This window comes from Pimephales promelas, chromosome 15 (assembly GCF_988280905.1).
Source record: "Pimephales promelas chromosome 15, fPimPro1.hap1.1, whole genome shotgun sequence".
NCBI lineage: Eukaryota > Metazoa > Chordata > Actinopteri > Cypriniformes > Leuciscidae > Pimephales > Pimephales promelas.
In genome coordinates, this window is record NC_142783.1 from 9,340,517 (window position 1) to 9,361,672 (window position 21,156).

Below are 21,156 nucleotides of genomic sequence, written 5' to 3' on the forward strand. Positions count from 1 at the left end.
GTGCTGTACTCTGTGTCTTAATCTGGTATTCAGCGTGCCATAGTCTGACTCCCTCTTGGCATGACATTATTGCAGATATGCTCAGCGGAGTGGTGAGCGGAGCTGCATTTGGATTCCTAGATCATTCAGTCGATAAGTCTTGATTGCCTGAGCAGTGGAGGGAATGGTTGTAATCCTGAGGGATTTCTCCAGCGGCCATGCTGGCTGTAGATTGCTAGAAACGCCTTTTTCAGAAACCATTTTTCATTTATTTGATCCTTTTCTCACACCACAAATGGTTTTGAGCTCCTACCTGAAATGCCAGATTGATAAACTATCTGAATGTGATGGTGCAGATTTTTCCAGTCTCACCAGGGACTTTAGTAAAATGCCACCACTGTCACCAGTAAATCTTTGACCTTTCTTCCTTTTTCTTCTAGACCATTGGAAATACATTGTGTACATGTTAATGTAATTTGCTCAAAACGAAGCCCTCGGTTTAGCTGCCTTTGAAATCAACTGCTGGTGAGAAAGCGAAGGAGAGCCACACCAGCTGTTGACCGTGTCTTTTTGTGTTTACAATCTCGCTGGAGATATAGTGGACAAGGAGTAATGCCACGCTGGGATTGTTTACCATGGCAACCCAATGTTGATTAAGCTGAAAAAGGAGTCTTTGGAAAGGATCCCCTGTACATCAACCTGTTCATGTTATCAAACAAATAAAAACTGACCATGTATGATTTTTGACCAGATCTATCTATCTATCTATCTATCTATCTATCTATCTATCTATCTATCTATCTATCTATCTATCTATCTATCTATCTATCTATCTATCTATCTATCTATCTATCTATCTATCTATCTATCTATCTATCTATCTATCTATCTATCTATCTATCTATCTATCTATCTATCTATCCGTCTATCCGTCTATCCGTCTATCCGTCTGTCCGTCCGTCCGTCCATCCATCCATCCATCCATCCATCCACACACCCATTCACGCAGCGTGTTGATCCCTGGAAATTGCCAGAACGCCTTCTGTGTGAACGCAAATACGACCCGGGATTGATACCGGCATCGATGCCGGGTTGGAGACCTAGTTACATTGCCGGAATCAGTCCCGGAACTCGCGCTGTGTGAACAAAAGTGAACGCACTCACAGATCCCGGCAAATCACTGGCAGTGTGGATGAACCGAAATCAAACAATCCCAGGACAAATGCCAGGTCACTTTATCCGTGTATTTTCCGGAATCTCTGTGTGAAAGGGGCTTAGCTTATCCATCCATCCATCTATCCCTCCCTTTAATCCATTCATTTTTATTTATTTTCTTATTCTTTTAGTCACTGATTTATTCCTTTATTTGCATTAATTCCTTCAATTTCATTTAAATTAATTTGAATTTATTTATGTATTTTAATAGTATTTAATACATTTCATTATAATTATAAATACATTATTAATACATTTAAAGTCTTATAATTTAATTTAGATTTAATTAAACATAACATTTCAATTCAACTTCTTTAAGATATTTCATTTATTTTCAATAAACTCTGAAAAATGATTTGAATATGACTTTTAACATGCCTATATCTGTTGAATTACCAATCTGTATGAAACATATTTTTTTTTTCTTCTTTAAATCATTTGCATGATTTCTGTTTGTTTTGAGGATACATCATCACACTGAACTTGTGTTGATATTTATGCTGTTAGCGGAGGTTGTTTGCCACACATTAATGTGTCGGTTTCTGTTTTGTACCTCTTCGGTTATAATGGGCATCCTCACACAGCATCCATTGGTACAGTTTTTTTTTTTTTTTTTAAGCAGGCTACTTTGTAAACTCGGATGCATCATCACAAATTGCTGTGTGAATATTTGAAGCTTAATTATCCAGAGAGATTTTCTTATTGCCTTTTGCATTAAGGCATGAGGCCATTCATAACCCTGATTTGACCACAATTAAGGTTGTGTATAGTACAAAGCTGTCTCATATTATCTATTTATTTCTCTGTTCTCATTCGATTCTTTCTTTCCTTCTTGTTTTTTTCTCTCTGTCGTGTACCCAGCATGTGTCTGAGCTGTTGGCGGTGGTGCGGCTTCCGTTTATTCACCCCAGCTACCTGCTGAACGTGGTGGACAACGAGGAGCTGATTAAATCTTCTGAGGCCTGCAGAGATCTGGTGAACGAAGCCAAGCGCTACCACATGCTGCCACATGCCCGCCAAGAGATGCAGACGCCCAGAACTCGCCCGCGACTGTCTGCCGGTACATTCTTAGCATGGCTTATAGTTTTTTTAAGCTTAACGAGTGACACTAGCGCTGTTCTGAGCTACCTTGCCGTCTACAGCCTACAGTACATAGTCTTCTAAGGTATCATGACTGAAATGGAACCTCTTAAGCAGCCAAGTTGTAATGCCATACATACAGTAGATAGCAACTCCATATAATTGGTAATGATCTAAAAAGCATAAAAATATATAGCCTTCACAAAAATATTTTAATTTTTTTAAAGGGGTGGTAAAGTATGATTTAACTTTTTTAATTTTAGTTAGTGTGTAATGTTACTGTTTGACCATAAACAACATTAGCAAAGTTGCAACGCATAAAGTTTAAAACAAAGGAAAATATTTTCTTTTAAAAAAAAGGACTACAATAAACGGCTGATAGGGACTACACGACATTCTAACTAGCATCACCAACCTGCTCGTTTGCTAGGTTAAAGGCGGGCATACACGGTACAAATTCTGACGGTCGGAAGATCGTATGTCCAGGCACACTTTACGAGTGAGTTTATCCGAAAATCGTACGGAGGCAGTGATATACGACACGATTTTACGACCTGCTGAATTCCGAAGAAATCGCATAAAGTTCCGCGCTAAAAACTCTCATAACTGCATATAAAATATTGATACAAGCTGTGATTATTTTGCTATAGGCTCCTTTTCAGCACCGGGAAACGGACATCCGGTCACCCTTGTGTGTGTGTGTGTGTGTGAATGAGTTTAAAAACGTAGTTAGGCTACACATTCAAAAATCAAACTTAAAGCCCTCTGAATGATTAATTTGCCATTTAAAGGTGCCTTCTGGGATAAAAAATCAAATCATACACCATATTCCATACCAGATGGGGGCAGTATACCTCCAGAAAAATATCTCCGCGGCCGCGCGCACTCATGTCTTCAAACAACACGGGCGAGCGGATATTAATCAGTAAAACTAATAGTAAAAGGTTGGAAGACCGCAGTTTCACGTGGATCACTTGGAGATTTTCAGAGATTAGAGACTAAATGAACAACATCTCAATACTAAATTATAAAGGCCGTCTCATAGACAAGCCGGTGCATTTCGACGATATGGGAAAATTAAAGCCCAGGCATTTCTAGTTTATGGTATTCGTTTTGTTCATGTTAGATTTTTTATCATTAGTTTTAATTAATTTGACAGACAGCATTCCCTGATGTGGACCAAGCTAGCGCCTTTCAGAGCTGCCAACTCTCACAAATTCACCGTGAGACACACAACTTTTCACACACTCTCACGCCACTGTCGCCACATCCATTTTGTCATGCACAGAAAAGGACAAAGAGACCGATCTCAGCTCTCAGATTCTGTTAATTTTATTACGCAATTCAAACAATAAATGCAGTTCCCTTTCGTAGTCACTTCGAGTTACGTCAGAAGTGACGGAGATTGGGGGTTTCGCATAGAAAGCCAATCCTCTTCGAGTATTTAAACACGAGCCAATGGCATGCAATGCCTTGGGGCTGCGGAAATTTGCATAGCGTACTCCGCCCTACTCCGTGAGTATAAAAGGAGGAAGTGAACGCAACCGCAGTATGTTTTCGCTTCGGAGCCAAGAGAACCTCTTCACTCCTGAAAGCACTGTTCAAGACTCTTCGAGACGAGCGTCCTCTTCAGTGTTGGTGTGACGGCGGTACCCAGCGAGATTCTGCATCGCCTGCGATCTGAGCAGTGGTCTGCCAGACTTTGTGCTTCTCCCTGGTCGCTTCAGCGCTGAAAGAGTGAATTTCCTCCTCTCATTGAAAGAGCTGCACGCGCACGTCTTTTTAAAGACGGTTCGCCCGTGTTCTTCTGGGTGTGGTTGATTTCTGTCGTCATCTGATGGTCACGATCGCTGCTCTGTATGCCTGGGCATTTCAGCATGCAGCAGCAGCGTTCGTGGATGACTCATGTTCCTTCTGTGGGAACATGACCATCTCTACACTGAGGTCGAGACTCAATGATCTCACTTGAGTGAGAGTCCCGGTCCCCCCCGCTCGATCGGTTTCCTCCATAGGGGGCCCGTCGACCCGGGGACCTGGTGATTTTACGTGATGGTGTGGGACAAAGCCCCGACGATTCCTCGGGCCACACCTCCCGCCTCAGTGCGAGAGCCAGCGAGCGTTAGTTCGATTCAGTCGGTTGCTTCTTCGGTGGCACCGGCTGCTTCGGGCAGCGCTCCAGATGATGATGCGATGTCGATCACAGCATCACTAGGCGGGCTTGACTCCTCGGGAAGTGAGGATGCGGCCGCGTTGCCTCCCTCGGGAGCGTCAGCGCCGCCGTGTCTGATCCCGCGATGAGGGCCGTGCTATCTCGGGCGTCCGTGAGCATCGGGTGGGGGTGGAACTCCGCCCCATCCCGATCTCTCGCGGCTGAATAATTGGTTTTTGGGTAACGCTGCCGCCTTACGGCCACGGCCAACCCCAATTTCCTTTTTTCCCCGAGTTGCATGCGGAACTGACACGCACTAAAAAAAAAAAATATATAAATAAAATAATTAAAAAAAAAAAAAAAAAAAAGGCGTGCTTTAGTTCCCCGCCCTTCCTCCCCTCGGCGATGCGGCTGTCTGTGGGTACGCTGGGGCTCCCCCGGTCAACCGGCGGTTGCTCTCAGATGCCCCTCCAAAGCCTATGGGTTCTCGTCGTCTATGGCGGCGCGATTCTGTAGAGCGGCGGGACAGGCAGCCTCCGCCCTGCATAGGATGAGCACCTACAAAGCTAGCTGCTCAGGAATGTGCACGAGGAGGTGACGGACCAAGCGAGCTGCGAGCCTGCCGCCTACCTTGTCCTTAAACGGGTCACGGAGGCGGTCGCTCGCTCCCTTGGTCAGGTGATGCCCACCGCTGTGGTCCAGGAGCATCATATGTTCGGCGGTGCGGTCCAGGACTTTGCCCAGCACTTCTTGACCGCCTAGGAGCAGACGAAGGCGGTTTCTCTGCCCCGACGGCCAGCTGCTGCCTCCAACCAGCCGTCGGCTCGGACGCCTCCGCCAGCTCGCCGCCAAGGACGCCCCCCTGCGGCTCCCTTCCCTCCCACGCGGCCCCAGCAGCAGCCTTCAGCCGGTTCGCGTCGCGGAGGAGGCCACAGGTAAGCGTCCCCCCCCCCCTCAGGCCGTGTGCCCCGCTAAACGCCAGGCGAAGCGATGTTCCTGAGGCGGGCCGCTCAGTGATAGTGTCATGGTTTTTCTCAGGAGGCGGTGGCAGGGCCCCTCCTTCCCCGGTGGAGGGCCGGTGGAGAATCTTTTGTTCTAGCTAGCTCCCTGAGCTGGTTGAGGAAAAGCTGACACTGTCATGGAGCACACAGACTGGCATGAGCGCGCACGACGTCCATTGCGTCGCCCCGTTCATTCCTCTCTGTCTCGGAGGGCGCGGAAGGGTGCGTGTGTCGTCCCCGGGCTACGCCAATCCCTTCCCCCTCTGTCGCCAGACCCCCGGCAGAACAGACCCCCGTGGAACGCTCTGCCTTCCCTGGTCTCTTCTGTCGGGGAGCGGGTTTCGACGGTGCATCCGGACGGGGTAACTCCTGCACGCATGCCGGTCGACCCGCCTCGCTGCCCCTCCGGGGGGACGTCTGTGGTTCGCATGACCCCGTTGGCTCACTTCCTGGAAGCCTAGCTAGCGCTTCCCGGGGTCCCACTGGGTCATCAGAACGATCAGATTCGGCTACGCGATTCAGTTCGCACGGTCTCTTCCCCGCTTCAGGGGAGTTCGCTCCGCGATGTTTGGTGGCAATGCCCCAGTCTTGAGAGCGGAGATTGCGACCCTGCTGGCGAAGGGTGCAATCGAGACGGTCCCTCCAGCCGAGGTGAGGTCCGGGCTTACAGCCCCTACTTCATTGTCCCCAAAAAAGACCGGTGGGTTACGACCGATCCTGGACCTGCGCATTTTGAACCGTTCTCTCCATCGACTACCGTTCAAAATGCTCACGGCCAAACGCATTTTCGAATGTGTTCTGTATCAGGATTGGTTTGCAGCGATCGACCGGAAGGACGCGTACTTCCATGTCTCCATTCTCCCTCGACACAGACCGTTTCTTCGGTTTGCCTTCGAGGGCCAGGCATATCAGTACGCCGTTCTCCCAGTCGGGTTAGCTCTGTCCCCTCGCGTCTTCACGAAGATCGTCGAGGCAGCCCTTGTTCCCCTTCGCGAACACGGGGTTCGCACCCTGAACTATCTCGACGACTGGCTGATACTAGCACACTCTCGAGCTCGGGTTTGCGAACACAGAGACCTGGTGCTACGGCACCAAGCCCGTCTGGGCCTTCGGGTCAACCGGGAAAAGAGCAAACTTTGCCCCGTGCAGAGGATCTCTTTTCTCGGCATGGAGATAGACTCGGTCGCCATGTCCGCGCAGCTCACGACGAGCGCGCGCACTCACTGCTGGCTTGTCTTCGACAGTTCGAGGGCAAGAGTGCGGTTCAACTGAAACTATTTCAGAGGCTCCTGGGGCATATGGCATCTGCGGTACGCCGCTCGGTTTGCTTCATATGAGACCGCTTCAGCTGTGGCTTCGCGATCGAGTCCCGAGGTGGGCATGGCATCGCGGCTCGCTCCGAGTTCCAGTGACTCCGACGTGCCGCCGAACCTTCTTCCCGTGGTCGAACCTCAGCTTTTTACGGACAGGGTCCCTATTCAGCGAGTTTCCAGGCATCTCGTTGTCTCCACGGATGCGTCTACCACGGGTTGGGGTGCCATGTGCAATGGGCATGCAGCCGCGGGTTCCTGGACAGGAGCCCAGCGCCTCATGCACTTCAATTGCCTCGAGCTGTTGGCAGCACGGCTCGCCCGGCACCGCTTCCGAGCGTGCTCAAGGGCCAGCATGTGCTTGTCCGCTCAGACAACACTACGGCAGTAGCGTACATCTACCACCAGGGGGGGGTCTACGCTCGCGCCGGTTGTCGCAGCTCGCCCGCCACCTCTTGATATGGAGTCAGAAGCACCTGAGGTCCCTTCGTGCAGCTACATTCCTGGAGACCGGAACCGGGCAGCCGTCGAGCTGTCCCGGGCCCGTTCCATCTCCGGCGAATGGCGACTCCATCCCCAGTCGGTCCAGCTGATTTGGGACCAGTTCGGGGAGGCACAGATAGACCTGTTCGCCTCTCGGGGCTCGTCCCACTGCGCCCAGTTTATTCTCTGACCCGCGGCTCTCTCGGCTCGGATGCGCTGGCGCACAGCTGGCCACGGGGCCCACGCAAGTGTGCGTTCCCCCAGTGAGCCTCCTTGCACGGGTGTTGTGCAAGATCAAGGAGGACGAGGAGCAGGTCTTGCTGGTAGCCCCCTACTGGCCCACCAAGACGTGGTTCTCCGAACTCATGCTCCTCGCGACAGCACCTCCTTGGCCTATTCCTCTGAGACCGTACTCTCTCAGAGACGGGGCACTCTGTGGCACCCTTGTCCCGATCTTGGAGGCTGCACGTGTGGCTCCGGGACGGGACGAGGCAGGTTTGAGTTCGCTGCCACCTGCGGTGGCGGCAACCATCACTTCCACAAGAGCGTCGTCCACGAGACACCTTTATGCGTTGAAGTGGAACCTCTTCGTCAATTGGTGTTCTTCTCGCTGAGAAGACCCCCGGAGATGTTCGATCGGAGTCGTGCTTCCTTCCTGCAAGAGGGGTTGGAGCGTAGGCTGTCGCCCTCCACCCTTTGGATTTATGTCGCGGCCATTGCCGCGTCTCATGATGCAGTGAAAGGTAAGTCTATGGGAAGCATGACCTGGTCATCAGGTTCCTGAGGGGAGCGAGGGGGCTAAATCCGCCTCCCTCCCCTCCTGCCCTCTGGGGACCTCTCAGTAGACCTGGGTGCTCTGCAGAGGCCTCCCCTGGAGCCTTTGCAGTCGGTAGAGTTTTTGCCCTGTCCTTTGTGACAGCACTCCTGATTGCATTAGTCTCCATCAGGAGAGTAAGGGACCTGCTCGCACTCTCTGTTGACGAAGTGTGCCTGGAGTTCGGGCCGGCTTACTCTCACGTATTCCTGAGACCCCGGCCTGGATATATGCCCAAGGTTCCTACCACTCCCCTCCGGGACCTGGTGGTGAACCTGCAAGCGCTGCCCCTGGAGGAGGCAGACCCAGCCTTGGCACTGCTCTGTCCGGTACGTGCTCTCCGCACCTATGTCGACAGAACGCAGTGTTTCAGGACCTCAGACCAGCTCTTTGTCTGTCATGGGGGGAGCCAGAAGGGAAGGGCTCTCTCAAAGCAACGGCTGTCCCACTGGATAGTGGATGCCATTGCTTTGTCTTACCAGCAGCAAGGCCTTCCGTGCCCCCTTGGTGTGACGGCCCATTCCACTCGGAGTGTGGCCTCCTCTTGGGCTTTAGCGCACGGCGCCTCGCTAACAGACATCTGCAGAGCTGCAGGCTGGGCGACACCCAACACCTTCGCCAGATTCTATAATCTGCGAATTGAGCCGGTATCCTCTCACGTACTCGTTTCGGCCAGTTCTGGATCCGCTCAGGTGTCTTCGCTTGCTCGCCACTCCACTCCCCGGACTGGATAAGTGCGATATTTCCTCAGTTCTTCCATTGAAGCCTTGAGTCCTCCAGCACCGACGATGCGGGCACCACTGCTGTGGCCCTGGATGCTGGCTAGGTGCCTCCATGCGTACGGTTCCCCCTTGGTAACCGTCTCATGTGTATTATCCACTGTAAGCCTCTCTGAGCATGTGTCTTCCCTTGGCAAGCCATCTGCCACCCCTGGAGCTGAAATTAGTAGCCACCTGCGGTTGGTGCTCCAGTGATTCCATATGTGTTCCTATGTGGCCATATGTGTATTCGTAAGTCCTCCCTTCGGTAGGCAGCTGGTAGCATGTCCCCTTCGGGATATGTTTCCCAGTGTACCTTGGTAATCCTGTGTCTAAGTCGGATCCCCTAAGGAAAACAGGTAAGGCTCGGGGGTTCAGACTTTCGCAGGGCACTGGAAGACAGCCTGAAGTTGGCGTGATGGCACAGACCCCCAATCTCCGTCACTTCTGACGTAACTCGAAGTGACTACGAAAGGGAACGTCTCGGTTACGTATGTAACCCTCGTTCCCTGAGTAGGGAACGGAGACGTTACGTCTCCCTGCCACTTCTGCTGTATCGCTGGGTAGATGCCGAGTTCAGTCTTGGCTCCTCAGCGAAGACATACTGCGGTTGCGTTCACTTCCTCCTTTTATACTCACGGAGTAGGGCGGAGTACGCTATGCAAATTTCCGCAGCCCCAAGGCATTGCATGCCATTGGCTCGTGTTTAAATACTCGAAGAGGATTGGCTTTCTATGAGAAACCCCCAATCTCCGTCACTTCTGACGTAACGTCTCCGTTCCCTACTCAGGGAACGAGGGTTACATACGTAACCGAGACGTTTTGGCGCTTGTAAATGTTAGACGACAGATCCCTAGCGCACATGAACCGATCATCTCTACTAGCTAACGTTAATGGTAAAAGAACGAACACTGTTGAAAGATATGTTACAACTTACCAAAATGTATTCCTCATGCATAATATCGACCAATCATTTATTTAACTCATCCCTGAACTGAAATTTAGTAGTGGGATGTATTTCCACACGACATCACGACATAACATCAGGTTCAAGTACACACAAGCCGGCGCGACTTACTCGTGTTACTGCAGTTTGGCTGGTGGTAACGTTGCCCGCCTGCATACCGCCTCCCATGGCCGAAACTGGTATTACGACACCTGCCGGGCCGGGGCTAATAATTTAGCATGCTAATTTAGGTTATATCTCGGCAACACTATAACTTGCCAGTTTTTTAATGACATCAATGCACTTATTTCTTCTCATTCTTTTGATGTGTGTAGCTAATTTTTTGGATATTTTTACCTCAATTATTCCATATGGCACCTTAAACCACCTCATGTGAGTGTTTGCAATTCATTTCGCTGCGAGAAGCTATAGCACCGTGAATGGGGCTTGAGTGAGCTTGAGCGCGTTGTGAGTGAGGGTGCGGGTGCCAGATCCCGTGTTGCCAGATCCACATAATGGAAAGGTGATGTATCGGGACTTGTTTTTTGGATTAATTTCACACTTTAGGACGTTATTAAAGTGGTTCGGAGTATATTAATCTTATTTCCAAACACAAGCTTTGAACTTATTTCGGATTTTTGTATAATTTCTGTTTTTGTTAGTTTTTGCTTGTTTTTCGTAGCAATATCTGGCAACATTGTTCTGTCGGCATTAATAAAAAAAAGCTCAGACTGACTGTAGACAAACTGTAATTGCTTTTAGGAAGATACGAACGTAATGATCATTGTGACGTGTAAGAATCTGTAAGAAATGTATAACACTATCAAAAACAATAGTATAAGCCTAGATATTTCAGAATGAAATGTGCCAAATACTGGCCAGTAGGAACAAGGCAGATGCTGTTTAGTTAACCTTTCACAAAGTCATCATAAAAACATTAATTGAAGCAGTGTTTCTAGTAGTCCACACCATTTTCGTGTTTCTTCTGTGGATTTCCTCAGCTTCTGATTGGTCAAGTTCAGATAGATCGACAAATCGGCTCATTCAACCGCACACACCTCACGAATGCAAGCCGGCAGCTCCCGAACTTTTTCGCCATGCTTAAAAATTATCGGGAGGTCGAGAGGTGCTTGGCTCGGCTCGTATCTTCCTCGCACACGATACGAGCCGCGACATGCGAGCATAACCGATTTACACGCGATTTCTCCCGAGTGAAAAAAATCATCTGCGAGCTCGTAAAACAGCAAAGAATTGCACCGTGTACGCCCCCCTTAAAGGGTTAGTTCATCCAAACATGAAAATTCTGTCAGTATTTACTCACCCTTATGTTGTTCCTACCCCGTAAGACCTTCGTTCATCTTCGCAACACAAATTTAAATATTTTTGATTAAATCTGAGCGCTGGATCACTCTTGCATACTAGTCCATAGGCTTCTTGAGGGATTGAAACTTGCCGGCCTTGAAAAGTTATTAAAGGCATCGTTAAAATAGTCCAAGTGACTTCAGTGGCTCAATCTTAACTTTATCAAATGACGAGAACACTTTTTGTTTGCAAAAATCAACAAAAACGACTTTATTTCAACTATTCATTTACTTCTCGCTCTGCCTCGAGTTAGGTTACTAGTTTAACTGCGTAAGCTTCTGTTATTGTACGTCACACGCATCACACACATGACCAGCGTCGGCCAATAGTGAGCCTACCTGTGACGTAGCCCTACGCTATCACACTACGTTAACTGACTAGAGGCTCATAGAGAAGGAAGTGAATAGTTGAAATAAAGTCGCTATTTTTGTTTATTTTGCACACATAAAGTATTCTCGTCCCTTGATAAAGTTAAGATTGAACCACTGAAGTCACCTGGAAGTCACTTAAATAGGTGAAGTCACCTATTTTAACGATGTATTTAATAACTTTTCGAGGCCGGCAAGTTTCAATTCCTCGAAGCCTATGGACTAGTATGCAGGAGTGATCCAGCTCTCAGATTTCATCAAAAATATCTTAATTTGTGTTCCGAAGATGAACGAAGGTCTTACGGGGTTGGAACAACATGAGGGTAAATACTGACAGAATTTTCATTTTTGGGTGAACTAACCCTTTAAAGCCAACAAGCAGTATTCCATGATCATATATTTATATATACAATATTAATATTTTATATTGTAATATTTTTATTTTCAATATTTGGCATGTTTGTGTGCTGCTTCGCGTCCCTATGTGAGTAATAAGAAAAGTGTATGTGCGCGTTGTGGACCCGCCTATAAGCGCACATTACTAACGCACCCTTTAAAGGGGTCATGAACTGGCTTTTTAAATTTTATTATATTGTTGTCTGAGGTCAACTTATGACGTTCGCTTGGTTTTTGCATTCAAAAACATCAAAATGAATAAGTAATAGGCTATTTTCTACCCCTTTTTTGAGCATAGCTGAAAAACACTCTGTTTTTATGGGCATCTCGCACTGAAGACTTGGAAGTAAACGCCCACTGCTGTGAGTGGATCAACTAATCATTATACCATTTTTCATATTATGAGTTCCCATTCAGGGAACTTCGAGCTGCGTGTAAACGCCGTGGGAACGCCTCTGCGTGATGAAGTCATGAAGGGCTCCGCCCTTTCTCTGCCCTTACCTGGTAGATCCAGTGCCTCAGATCTCGGTGCGGGGGTCCGCATTGCGGTTTCTCCTGCCCGGGCTGAGGCTCCATCACTTCAATTATCCAGTTCTGAGGAGCTGGATGTTGAAAGTGTGGATGCAGAGTCGATGGACTCAGTGGAGATCGGGGACTCGCCATCCCGGTCTCCCGCGAATGTAGAGCTGATGGAGGTTTTTACTCGGGCTGTGGAAAAATTAAGCATTGAATGGCCAGTTGAGGAACAAGAGTCGAGAGTTAAGAGTAAAATGGATGAGAGATTTTTAGCGTCACACTCACTACCTCCGCGCTGGTGTTTGCCCTTCTTTCCCGATCTACACACCGAGGTGTGTAGATCGTGGAACAAACCAGTGACAGCTAGAATACTGACACACCAAACCACTATGTATTCCAATATTGCTGGGTCTAGGAGGCAGGGTTATGGGACGATGCCGAGGATGGAGGAAGTTTTGGCGAGCCATCTTTCTCCTGAGACGGCATCGTCTTTTAAAACACCGGCGTTGCCCACCAAGCCACTCAGAAATACTTCGGTTTTGGTGGGCAAAGCTTATTCAGCGGCGGGACAGGCAGCATCTTGCTTGCATACGATGGCCATTCTCCAGGCGTATCAAGCAGATCTGCTGAAGGATATGAGCGAGGGGGAGGTCCTCAGCACTGACGTGATTAAAGAGCTGCGTCAGGCGGCAGATATTTCTCTCCATGCCACCAAGGAGACGGCCAGATCAGTCGGCCATTCTATGGCAGCCCTGGTGGCCAAATCTGGCTAATATAAAGGAGAGAGATAAAGCTTTTCTCCTGGATGCGCCGCTGTCGACCGAAGGTCTTTTTGGTGGTTCTGTGAACGCGGTAATTGAGAGATTCCAAGAAGGAAGAAAGCAGGCAGCGGCGCTCCAGAAATGTCTCCCCCTCCGTACTCATCCTTCTGGGGCTGCTGGGCGAGAGCAGCCCCGCCCGTCGTGTTCCTCGCATAGGGCGCAGCAGAAGAAGAGCGTCGCGTCTCGGGCTCCTCCCCAGCAAAACTGGGCCGAGACGCGGCGTTCTCAGGCGAGGTCTTCCCAGGACAGAACCGATCTGAGGACGGTTATTGTCGCCAGGAAGGCTTCGTCGAAGAAGCCCTGACGCCACTGGTGTCAGGCTGCTGAGGGTGGTCCCCACCGTGAGACAGAGGTGTTCGCCGCTGTATCCGGCGCCCGCTCTCTCGGTGCCCTCAGGGGTCCGTTCTGCCAACCCTGCCTGTAATGGGGGGCGCAGACGGTCCCAGCGAGCGATTTCCCGAGGGGCGCTCGTTTGCTTCGAGGAGCGATACAGAACGGTCGTTAAACCCTGCCTGTGCGCGGTCACAGGGCGCTGTTTCTGTTTTAACCAGTTAACCTTCGGGCAACCGACGGCGCTCTGAAGCCCTCCCCCCCCCCACTAGTTTAATGTTTATGAATGGATTTAACATGAAAGAAGATCATTAATCTTGGCAAACTATATATAATTTTAAAGGTCTAAGCCTCTGGCATCGATGTCAGTGCACTGTTTTTCGATGGAAAGCTTATAACAAATGTATTTCTTGCATTTAGGTAAGCAGTACACATAAAAACGCACGTAAACAAAAACGGAGTACTCACCATTATTTTGTAATAACGGGCGAGACACGCATCCACTGTTAAAAATTCCAGATTGAATGGAAAGCTGAGGGTCCACTGAATAACATCCCATAGAGCATTTTTTGTCCAAAGAAAAAATAATGTTGTAATATCCATGGTTATTCCTTTGTTTACATCGCGTTTCTTCAGGGTGAATATCATGCGGTTTTGTTATGCAATAAAATAGTCCATAGAAAACAGACTCCCGGTAGCAGACCCTTATATGGGTGTGTTGCTTAGAGTGTAATGAACAAATTACGACCGCGCACACACACACAAATACAAAGATAAGCGATATCTAGTTCAAAATATGCAAACACTGCAGTCCGTTTTTTTGACGTCATGATATGCACATCATATCATTCTGTCTTTACAACGAAATCCAATAAAAGAAACGACATGATATGACTGATAAAACATGTAGCCAACCAGTGCACGATTCCAACGATGCCCGGGAAGTTTGAATTTCTCACACGAACATATGTTTTTATTTGCTCTCCGTCCGGTAGAGGAGCTAAACTTCAGGCTCTGCAAAACCACAGCCACACCCACCGCTGTCATGTTTTGACAGGGCTGCTATAGCTAAGAGCTAAGATAACAAGCTAAGAGGTAGCTAATCAACAAACATCTGTTCGTGCAGACATGCAGACTGTCATAAAATGATTTGTCAAAAGAAGTATTTTGCTGAAGTAGTTATTCGAGATCACTCGAAGATGGATTATGTCGACATTGATGAGAAGATGAGTGATGAGAAGATCGTGACGACGGTGATTATGCTTGAGGGCGGAAAAGATTATCCAATTTTCGGTGAGTTGCTTTATACATAACTTATGTAACATGCACACATTATACGTATGTGTGTATGTGTGTGTGTGGGTGGGTGAGAGAGAGAGAGAGAGAGTGTTTGGTTTCCAGTTGTTTCATACGGAAAATGCATTGTGTAAAGTTGTGTCTGAAAAGATTATGCTACTTTATATGCATTTATTTATTTGTATATGTATTTATATGCGTTGTACGGTTATGCAGTTGTTTGCCGTTTTTTTCTGGCACATGTGGTGTGCTATCTGAAGGATGGAGGGGCTGGACACCTGTGCAATATACATTTTTTCCTAGCACACATACTGTATATTTTTACAGTCTAATATACATAATATTTATAGTACAAATGCAAATATTTGTACTGTAAATATGATGTATGTTGTACTGTAAATGTATATGTTGTATATGTGTATATATATATATATATATATATATATATATATATATATAGTTTTTTTTTTTTTGCAGAAATTGGTGGGAAGAATTGCAGAAAATATGTGCTGTATAGGAAGGAGTTGTATGCTTTCAAAATGGCACATTCCTGTCTGATGGCCGGCCATCAGTGTGATTGTTGGTTCTTTGTCTGGTCATCCATATGAATGCTGTCTATATCACTGGCCATTGATTGTTGATTGAATGGATGAGCTTTAGTACGAATGCTGTGTAAACGACTGCCCATCAGTTTGATTGTTGAATGAATGGCCAGCTATATAGAAACTAAACAGAATTATTTACTTGACATGCAGTGCTAATTATCTTTCCATTCTTTCCCATGCAACAGCCATCAAGTTGAATCTTCAAATGATGAATGGCATCCAAGCACCAGCCAGAGATGCAAGCTCTCAGTTTCTTCACTATTCTTCACTTTTTCCATACTTTTCAGAACATTGCAATTGACCAGAGGATGGTGGCATCAAAAGCTAGGAATGGACTAAAGCAATATATGAAGGCCAAGCCAACAAAGTACAGTATTTATATCACTTGTATTTTCTATTGCAAAGAACCTCAGTTATTTATTTTTTATATTTCATAATATTTTACTTATGTATTTTACATATATATATTTTTGTTCTGTTGTGCAAATAAATCACTTGCATAAAGTCTAATGGTTGTGTGTATTATTTTATAATTGCATTATTTTATGAATTGACTGAAATAGCTTGCAGTGCCCTGCATAACATTTGGTCATTAGGTTGCTTTTTGATGTATCCAAGGAGGTTTCTTGGTACCTGGACATAGTCTTGGAAAAAATATTGTAGGAATCTCATTTTTCATAATATCTTCCTCAAATTTGAAATATAAACTGATGAGACTTATGTCTTTCAATAAATTACCTAACTGGATTCCTACAGGTTTGTTTTCATTTATTTTTACATGAAATTGTAAAATATTACATGCAGTATAAATTATCTTCAAGACACTTTAAATTCAATAACTTTTTGTCTGTGTAAGTTTTTTCAACTTTAACAGTTGGGTAATACACTCTAAAGTGTCTTCTTTTTAAACATGTCTAAATTGTGCATGTAGTGCAAATAGTTGAGCATCTGCAAATATTTTAGTTTGGGCATGTTATTTCTGGGGATGTGCCTCAGGCAGGGGGAGGGAGAAAGGGAACTGACATAGTCTTGGAAAAAAGTTTGCAGGAACCCCATTGTTCATTATATCTTCCTCAAATTTGAAATATAAACTGATGAGACTTGTGGCTTTCAATCCTTTATCTATCTGAATTACTCCAGGTCTATTTTTATATATTTGTACATGAAATACTAAAACATTTTTGTGGCGCACATTATTTTTGAGGCACTTTTAACTTTTATAACTTTTTTTCTGTTTGAGCATTATCAAATCTGATTGATTGTTAGTAGAGTCCCAACTGTCTTCTTTCCAAAGATACCTTAATTGTGCCTGTGGTACACTGTTCTCAGGAGCTGTATTTATTGTTATCCAGGCATGTCATTTTCAGCTGTGAGCCCCCTTGTGGAGCTGAAGGTTAACAGGTTAAAAACTACTCCAGAGGCCAGTCTCGAGAGACTGGTACCCTTAGTAGAATTTCTGGTAGAATGGGGAAGTCTTCCAAATATATCTCGTTGGGTCCTGCAGACTATCGAACGCGGGTACGCGATCCAGTTCAGGTCGCGTCCACCTCGTTTTCGGGTGGGTTTTGCCCACAGTGGTGACCCCCGAGCAGGCTTTGGTTATGGAACAAGAGGTGAAAGCTCTGTTACTGAAGGGGGCGATAGAACGAGTTCTTCCTCCCGACAGAGAGCTCGGGTATTACAGCCGGTACTTCATTGTTCCAAAGAAGGATGGGGGGCTGCGTCCGATTTTAGACCTGCGCCTCTTAAATCGGTCAGTAGGGAAGCTCAAGTTCAAAATGCTAACTCTCAAGCAGATCGTGTCACAGATCAGGTCCGAGGACTGGTTCGTCACGATAGACCTAAAAGACGCTTACTTCCATATCTCCATCCTTCCGCAACATTGGAAGTTCCTGAGGTTCGCTTTTGGGGGCGAAGGGTACCAATATCGGGTTCTTCCATTCGGCCTAGCATTATCTCCTCGAACCTTCACGAAATGCATGGACGCGGCTTTGGCCCCGCTGCGTCTCCAGGGCGTTCGCATTTTAAATTACATCGACGATTGGTTGATTCGGGCTCAATCGAAGCATCAGGCGATTTGGCATCGAGATGCCGTCCTCGCCCACATCAGAAGGTTGGGGTTGAGACTCAACGCCAAGAAGAGTGTGCTGTCGCCAGTTCGGCGTACCACTTTCCTAGGCGTGGTATGGGATTCAACGACGATGCAGGCACGTCTGTCGCCGGCTCGTATAGCCTCGATTATCTCAACTGTCAAGCAAGTGAAGCTAGGCCAGTCACTCACTGTAAAGGAATTCCAGAGAATTCTGGGTCTGATGGCAGCAGCATCCAACGTGTTACCGTGCGGCCTGCTGTACATGAGACCACTACAGTGGTGGCTCAGGGCCAAGGGGTTCTCCCCGAGGGGAAACCCGCTCCGCAAGATCAAGGTCACGCAACGTGGTCTCCGTGCCCTGGCTATGTGGAAAGAACCTTGGTTCCTGTCCCTGGGACCTGCGCTGGGAGCCCCGTGTCGCCGGGTAACGGTGACGACGGATGCCTCTCTCACGGGTTGGGGAGCGATCATGAGTGGTCGCTCGGCCCGCGGGCTGTGGCAGGACCATCATCTCCTGTGGCATATAAATTGTCTAGAGATGATGGCGGTGTTTCAGGCTCTGAAACACTTTCTCCCAGACCTCAGAGATCATCATGTTCTGGTCCGGTCAGACAACATGTCTGTGGTCTCTTACATAAACCACCAGGGGGGTCTGCGCTCACGTCCATTGTACAAGCTGGCGCGCCAGATCCTGTTGTGGTCCCAGGGGAAACTTCGGTCGCTGAGAGCGATTTATATCCCAGGATACTTAAATCGGGGAGCAGACATCCTGTCGAGGCAGGGGCCGAGGCACGGGGAGTGGAGACTTCACCCTGAGGTGGTGGAGCTCCTTTGGAGGCACTTCGGTCGGGCCGAAGTGGACCTCTTTGCATCCAGGGAAAATTCACACTGCCCCCTGTGGTTTTCCCTGAGTCCTCCAGCTCAATTGGGGCTGGATGCGTTGGTGCAGGAGTGGCACCACTCCTTTGCTCTGCTCCCAGGGGTTCTGGAAAGGATTCGCCAGGAAGGGGTCAGTGTACTTCTGGTGGCCCCCTATTGGCCAACCAGGGTATGGTTTGCGGACCTGATTTCCCTTCTCGAGGGTCCTCCTCTGGAGATTCCGGTCAGGAGGGACCTTCTGTCTCAAGCAGACGGGGGGATACTCCACCCCCTTCCGGAACTGTGGAGGTTGTGGGCTTGGCCTCTGAGGGTGCCCAGCTCATAGATTCAGGTCTCTCGACTGAGGTCGTGGAGACCATCCTCCAGTCCAGAGCCAAATCCACGAGGAAGTTGTATGCCTTGAGGTGGAAACTGTTCACCTCTTGGTGTGGAGAGCGGCAGTTGGATCCAGTTAACTGCCCGTTGCCGGCAGTGCTGGAATTCCTTCAGGAACGCTTCTCCACAGGGTTATCGTACTCCACACTAAAGGTGTACGTGGCGGCCCTATCCGCCTACCATGTCCCTTTGAGTGGAGCTTCTCTCGGGAGACATCCCCTGGTAACCCGTTTACTTCGTGGTATCCTGAGGCTGAGGCCGGTAGTGCGTACGAGGGTACCGACCTGGGATCTAGCGGTTGTGTTGGAGGGGCTCTGTTTAGCCCCTTTCGAGCCCATTGAAGAGGTGCCTGACAAATTTGTCACTCTCAAGACTATCTTTCTCCTAGCCATTTCTTCCCTAAAGAGAATTGGAGATGTTCAGGCACTGTCGGTTTCCCCCTCGTGCTTGGAATTTGCTCCCGGTATGGCGAAGGCTTTCATCCTCCATAGACCGGGGTATGTTCCTAAGGTTCCAACTACGGTTGTCAGACCTTTAGTGCTACAGGCCTTCTGTCCTCCTCCGTTTTTGACACCAGACCAGGAGAAACTAAACCTGCTCTGCCCGGTGAGGGCCTTAGACGCTTATGTCCACAGAGCTGCCCTGTGGAGGAAATCAGAACAATTATTTGTCTGCTTTGGGCCTCCTAATAGAGGTTCTGCGGCGTCGAAGCAGAGGATGAGTAAGTGGGTGGTCGAGGCCATTTCACTTGCTTATGAGGCCTCCGGTCAGCCTTCTCCCTTGGCTGTCCGGGCTCATTCAACCCGGAGTATGGCTGCCTCTAAGGCGTTATTATCAGGAGTTCCCTTGTGTGACATCTGTGAGGCGGCAGGATGGTCTTCACCGCACACATTTGTGAAGTTTTACCATCTGGACTTCAGCTCCACTCTAGGCTTGCCGCGATAGACGGTGTTGACGGTGTTACCGTTTTAAGCCCCATCACCGGTGACATCACTTTCCCACCGTGACACCGCGATGTCTTGACTTTTTTTTTTAAAGTATTCGTTTTTGCTAAAATATTTATTTGAATTAATTAAAAATAATAATTTTCAATTATTTAGTTCTGAAGAGAGCATTATAATTAAAAATGAACTGCGCAACGCGTGCCGTCACGTCACAGATCAGCAAGCATCAGGATTCCATTTAGCACGTGTGGAGACGAGAACGAGTCAAATTACAGAAAAGCAAGATAATGACGGAAGATTTGGTGTCAAAACGCAATGCAAAAGCGCCTGTTTGGCAATATTTTGGCCAATATAAATTAATGTTAATAAATGCCAATTTATAGTGTTTTACTTTTTTTTAGAGTGCTGTCATTTATGTAGGCCAAGGTCCTTTTTAAAGTTTTTATTTTATATTTGTCTCTTTTTATTTGGTTTTATCTTATTTAAACTTTGTTTAATTTATTTAGGCCTATTTTGTTTTCTTATTCGTTAATAAACGTTTTATTTTTTTTGGGCCCACAGTTTGCCGATTTTCACTTTTTTCAGCCTATGCATGGGGTTATTTTTATTCGTTCGTTATGCTAATAAAAGTTCTGTCTATATTTTATTCGTTTATTATTCTAATAAAAGTGCTGTCTAAATAAAAGTTTATTGTCAGCGCGTTTTTTTTTTTTTTTTTTTTTTTGTCCATTCCAGCAATTGACGCTGAATTGCAATTGACGCTTATTTCGAAAGTGAAAGTATGTCATTTATGTAGGCTAAGGTCCGTTTTGAAGTTTTTATTTTATATTCGTCTCTTTTTAATTGGTTTTATCTCATTTAAACTTTGTGTAATTTATTTAGGCCTATTTTATTTTCTTATTCGTTAATAAACGTTTTATGGTTCTTATTTGTTTGGGCCCACATTTTGCCGATTTTCACTTTTTTCAGCCTATGCATGGGGTTATTTTTATTCGTTCGTTATGCTAATAAAAGTCTATAAATAAAAGTTTTATTATCAGCGAGTTGTTTTTTTGTCCATTCAAGCAATTGACGCTTATTTCGAAAGTGAAAGTATAACGCACACGCATTTAAAAGCTATTTAACCCCCCCCGCCCTGCCCTCCACGGTGACACCGGGATTACCGGTGTTGTCACACGTCGATTAACCGGTGGGAAATTTTCCTCACCGCGGCAACCCTACTCCACTCCAGGGGCGCAGATGCTTTCGTCGGAATGTGCACTCTGATTTTCATACAACGGACACCTGCTCGCATGGCGGCGTTGGTATTAGCGTTCCCACGGCGTTTACACGCAGCTCGAAGTTCCCTGAATGGGAACGTCTCTGGTTACGTATGTAACCTTAGTTCCCTGAAGGGAACGAGACGCTGCGTGTCTGTGCCAAACTCCCAGCATGCCC

General features: G+C 47.3%; 1 protein-coding gene and 1 long non-coding RNA gene across 3 annotated transcripts in view; both read left to right on the forward strand.

Annotated features, from left to right (window-relative positions):
* LOC120488200 (kelch-like protein 29) overlaps positions 1–21,156 on the forward strand; it is a 256,509-nt gene that overhangs the window by 141,753 nt on the left and 93,600 nt on the right. For both annotated transcript variants that reach the window (XM_039684777.2, XM_039684778.2), the window contains one exon: positions 2,056–2,254. In XM_039684777.2, the coding sequence (XP_039540711.2) occupies positions 2,056–2,254 (199 nt within the window). The remainder of the gene's footprint in view (positions 1–2,055; positions 2,255–21,156) is intronic.
* On the forward strand, positions 13,754–16,069 carry LOC120478360 (uncharacterized). The gene is made up of 2 exons (XR_016146643.1): positions 13,754–14,821; positions 15,615–16,069. It is a non-coding gene; the product is annotated as an uncharacterized LOC120478360 (long non-coding RNA).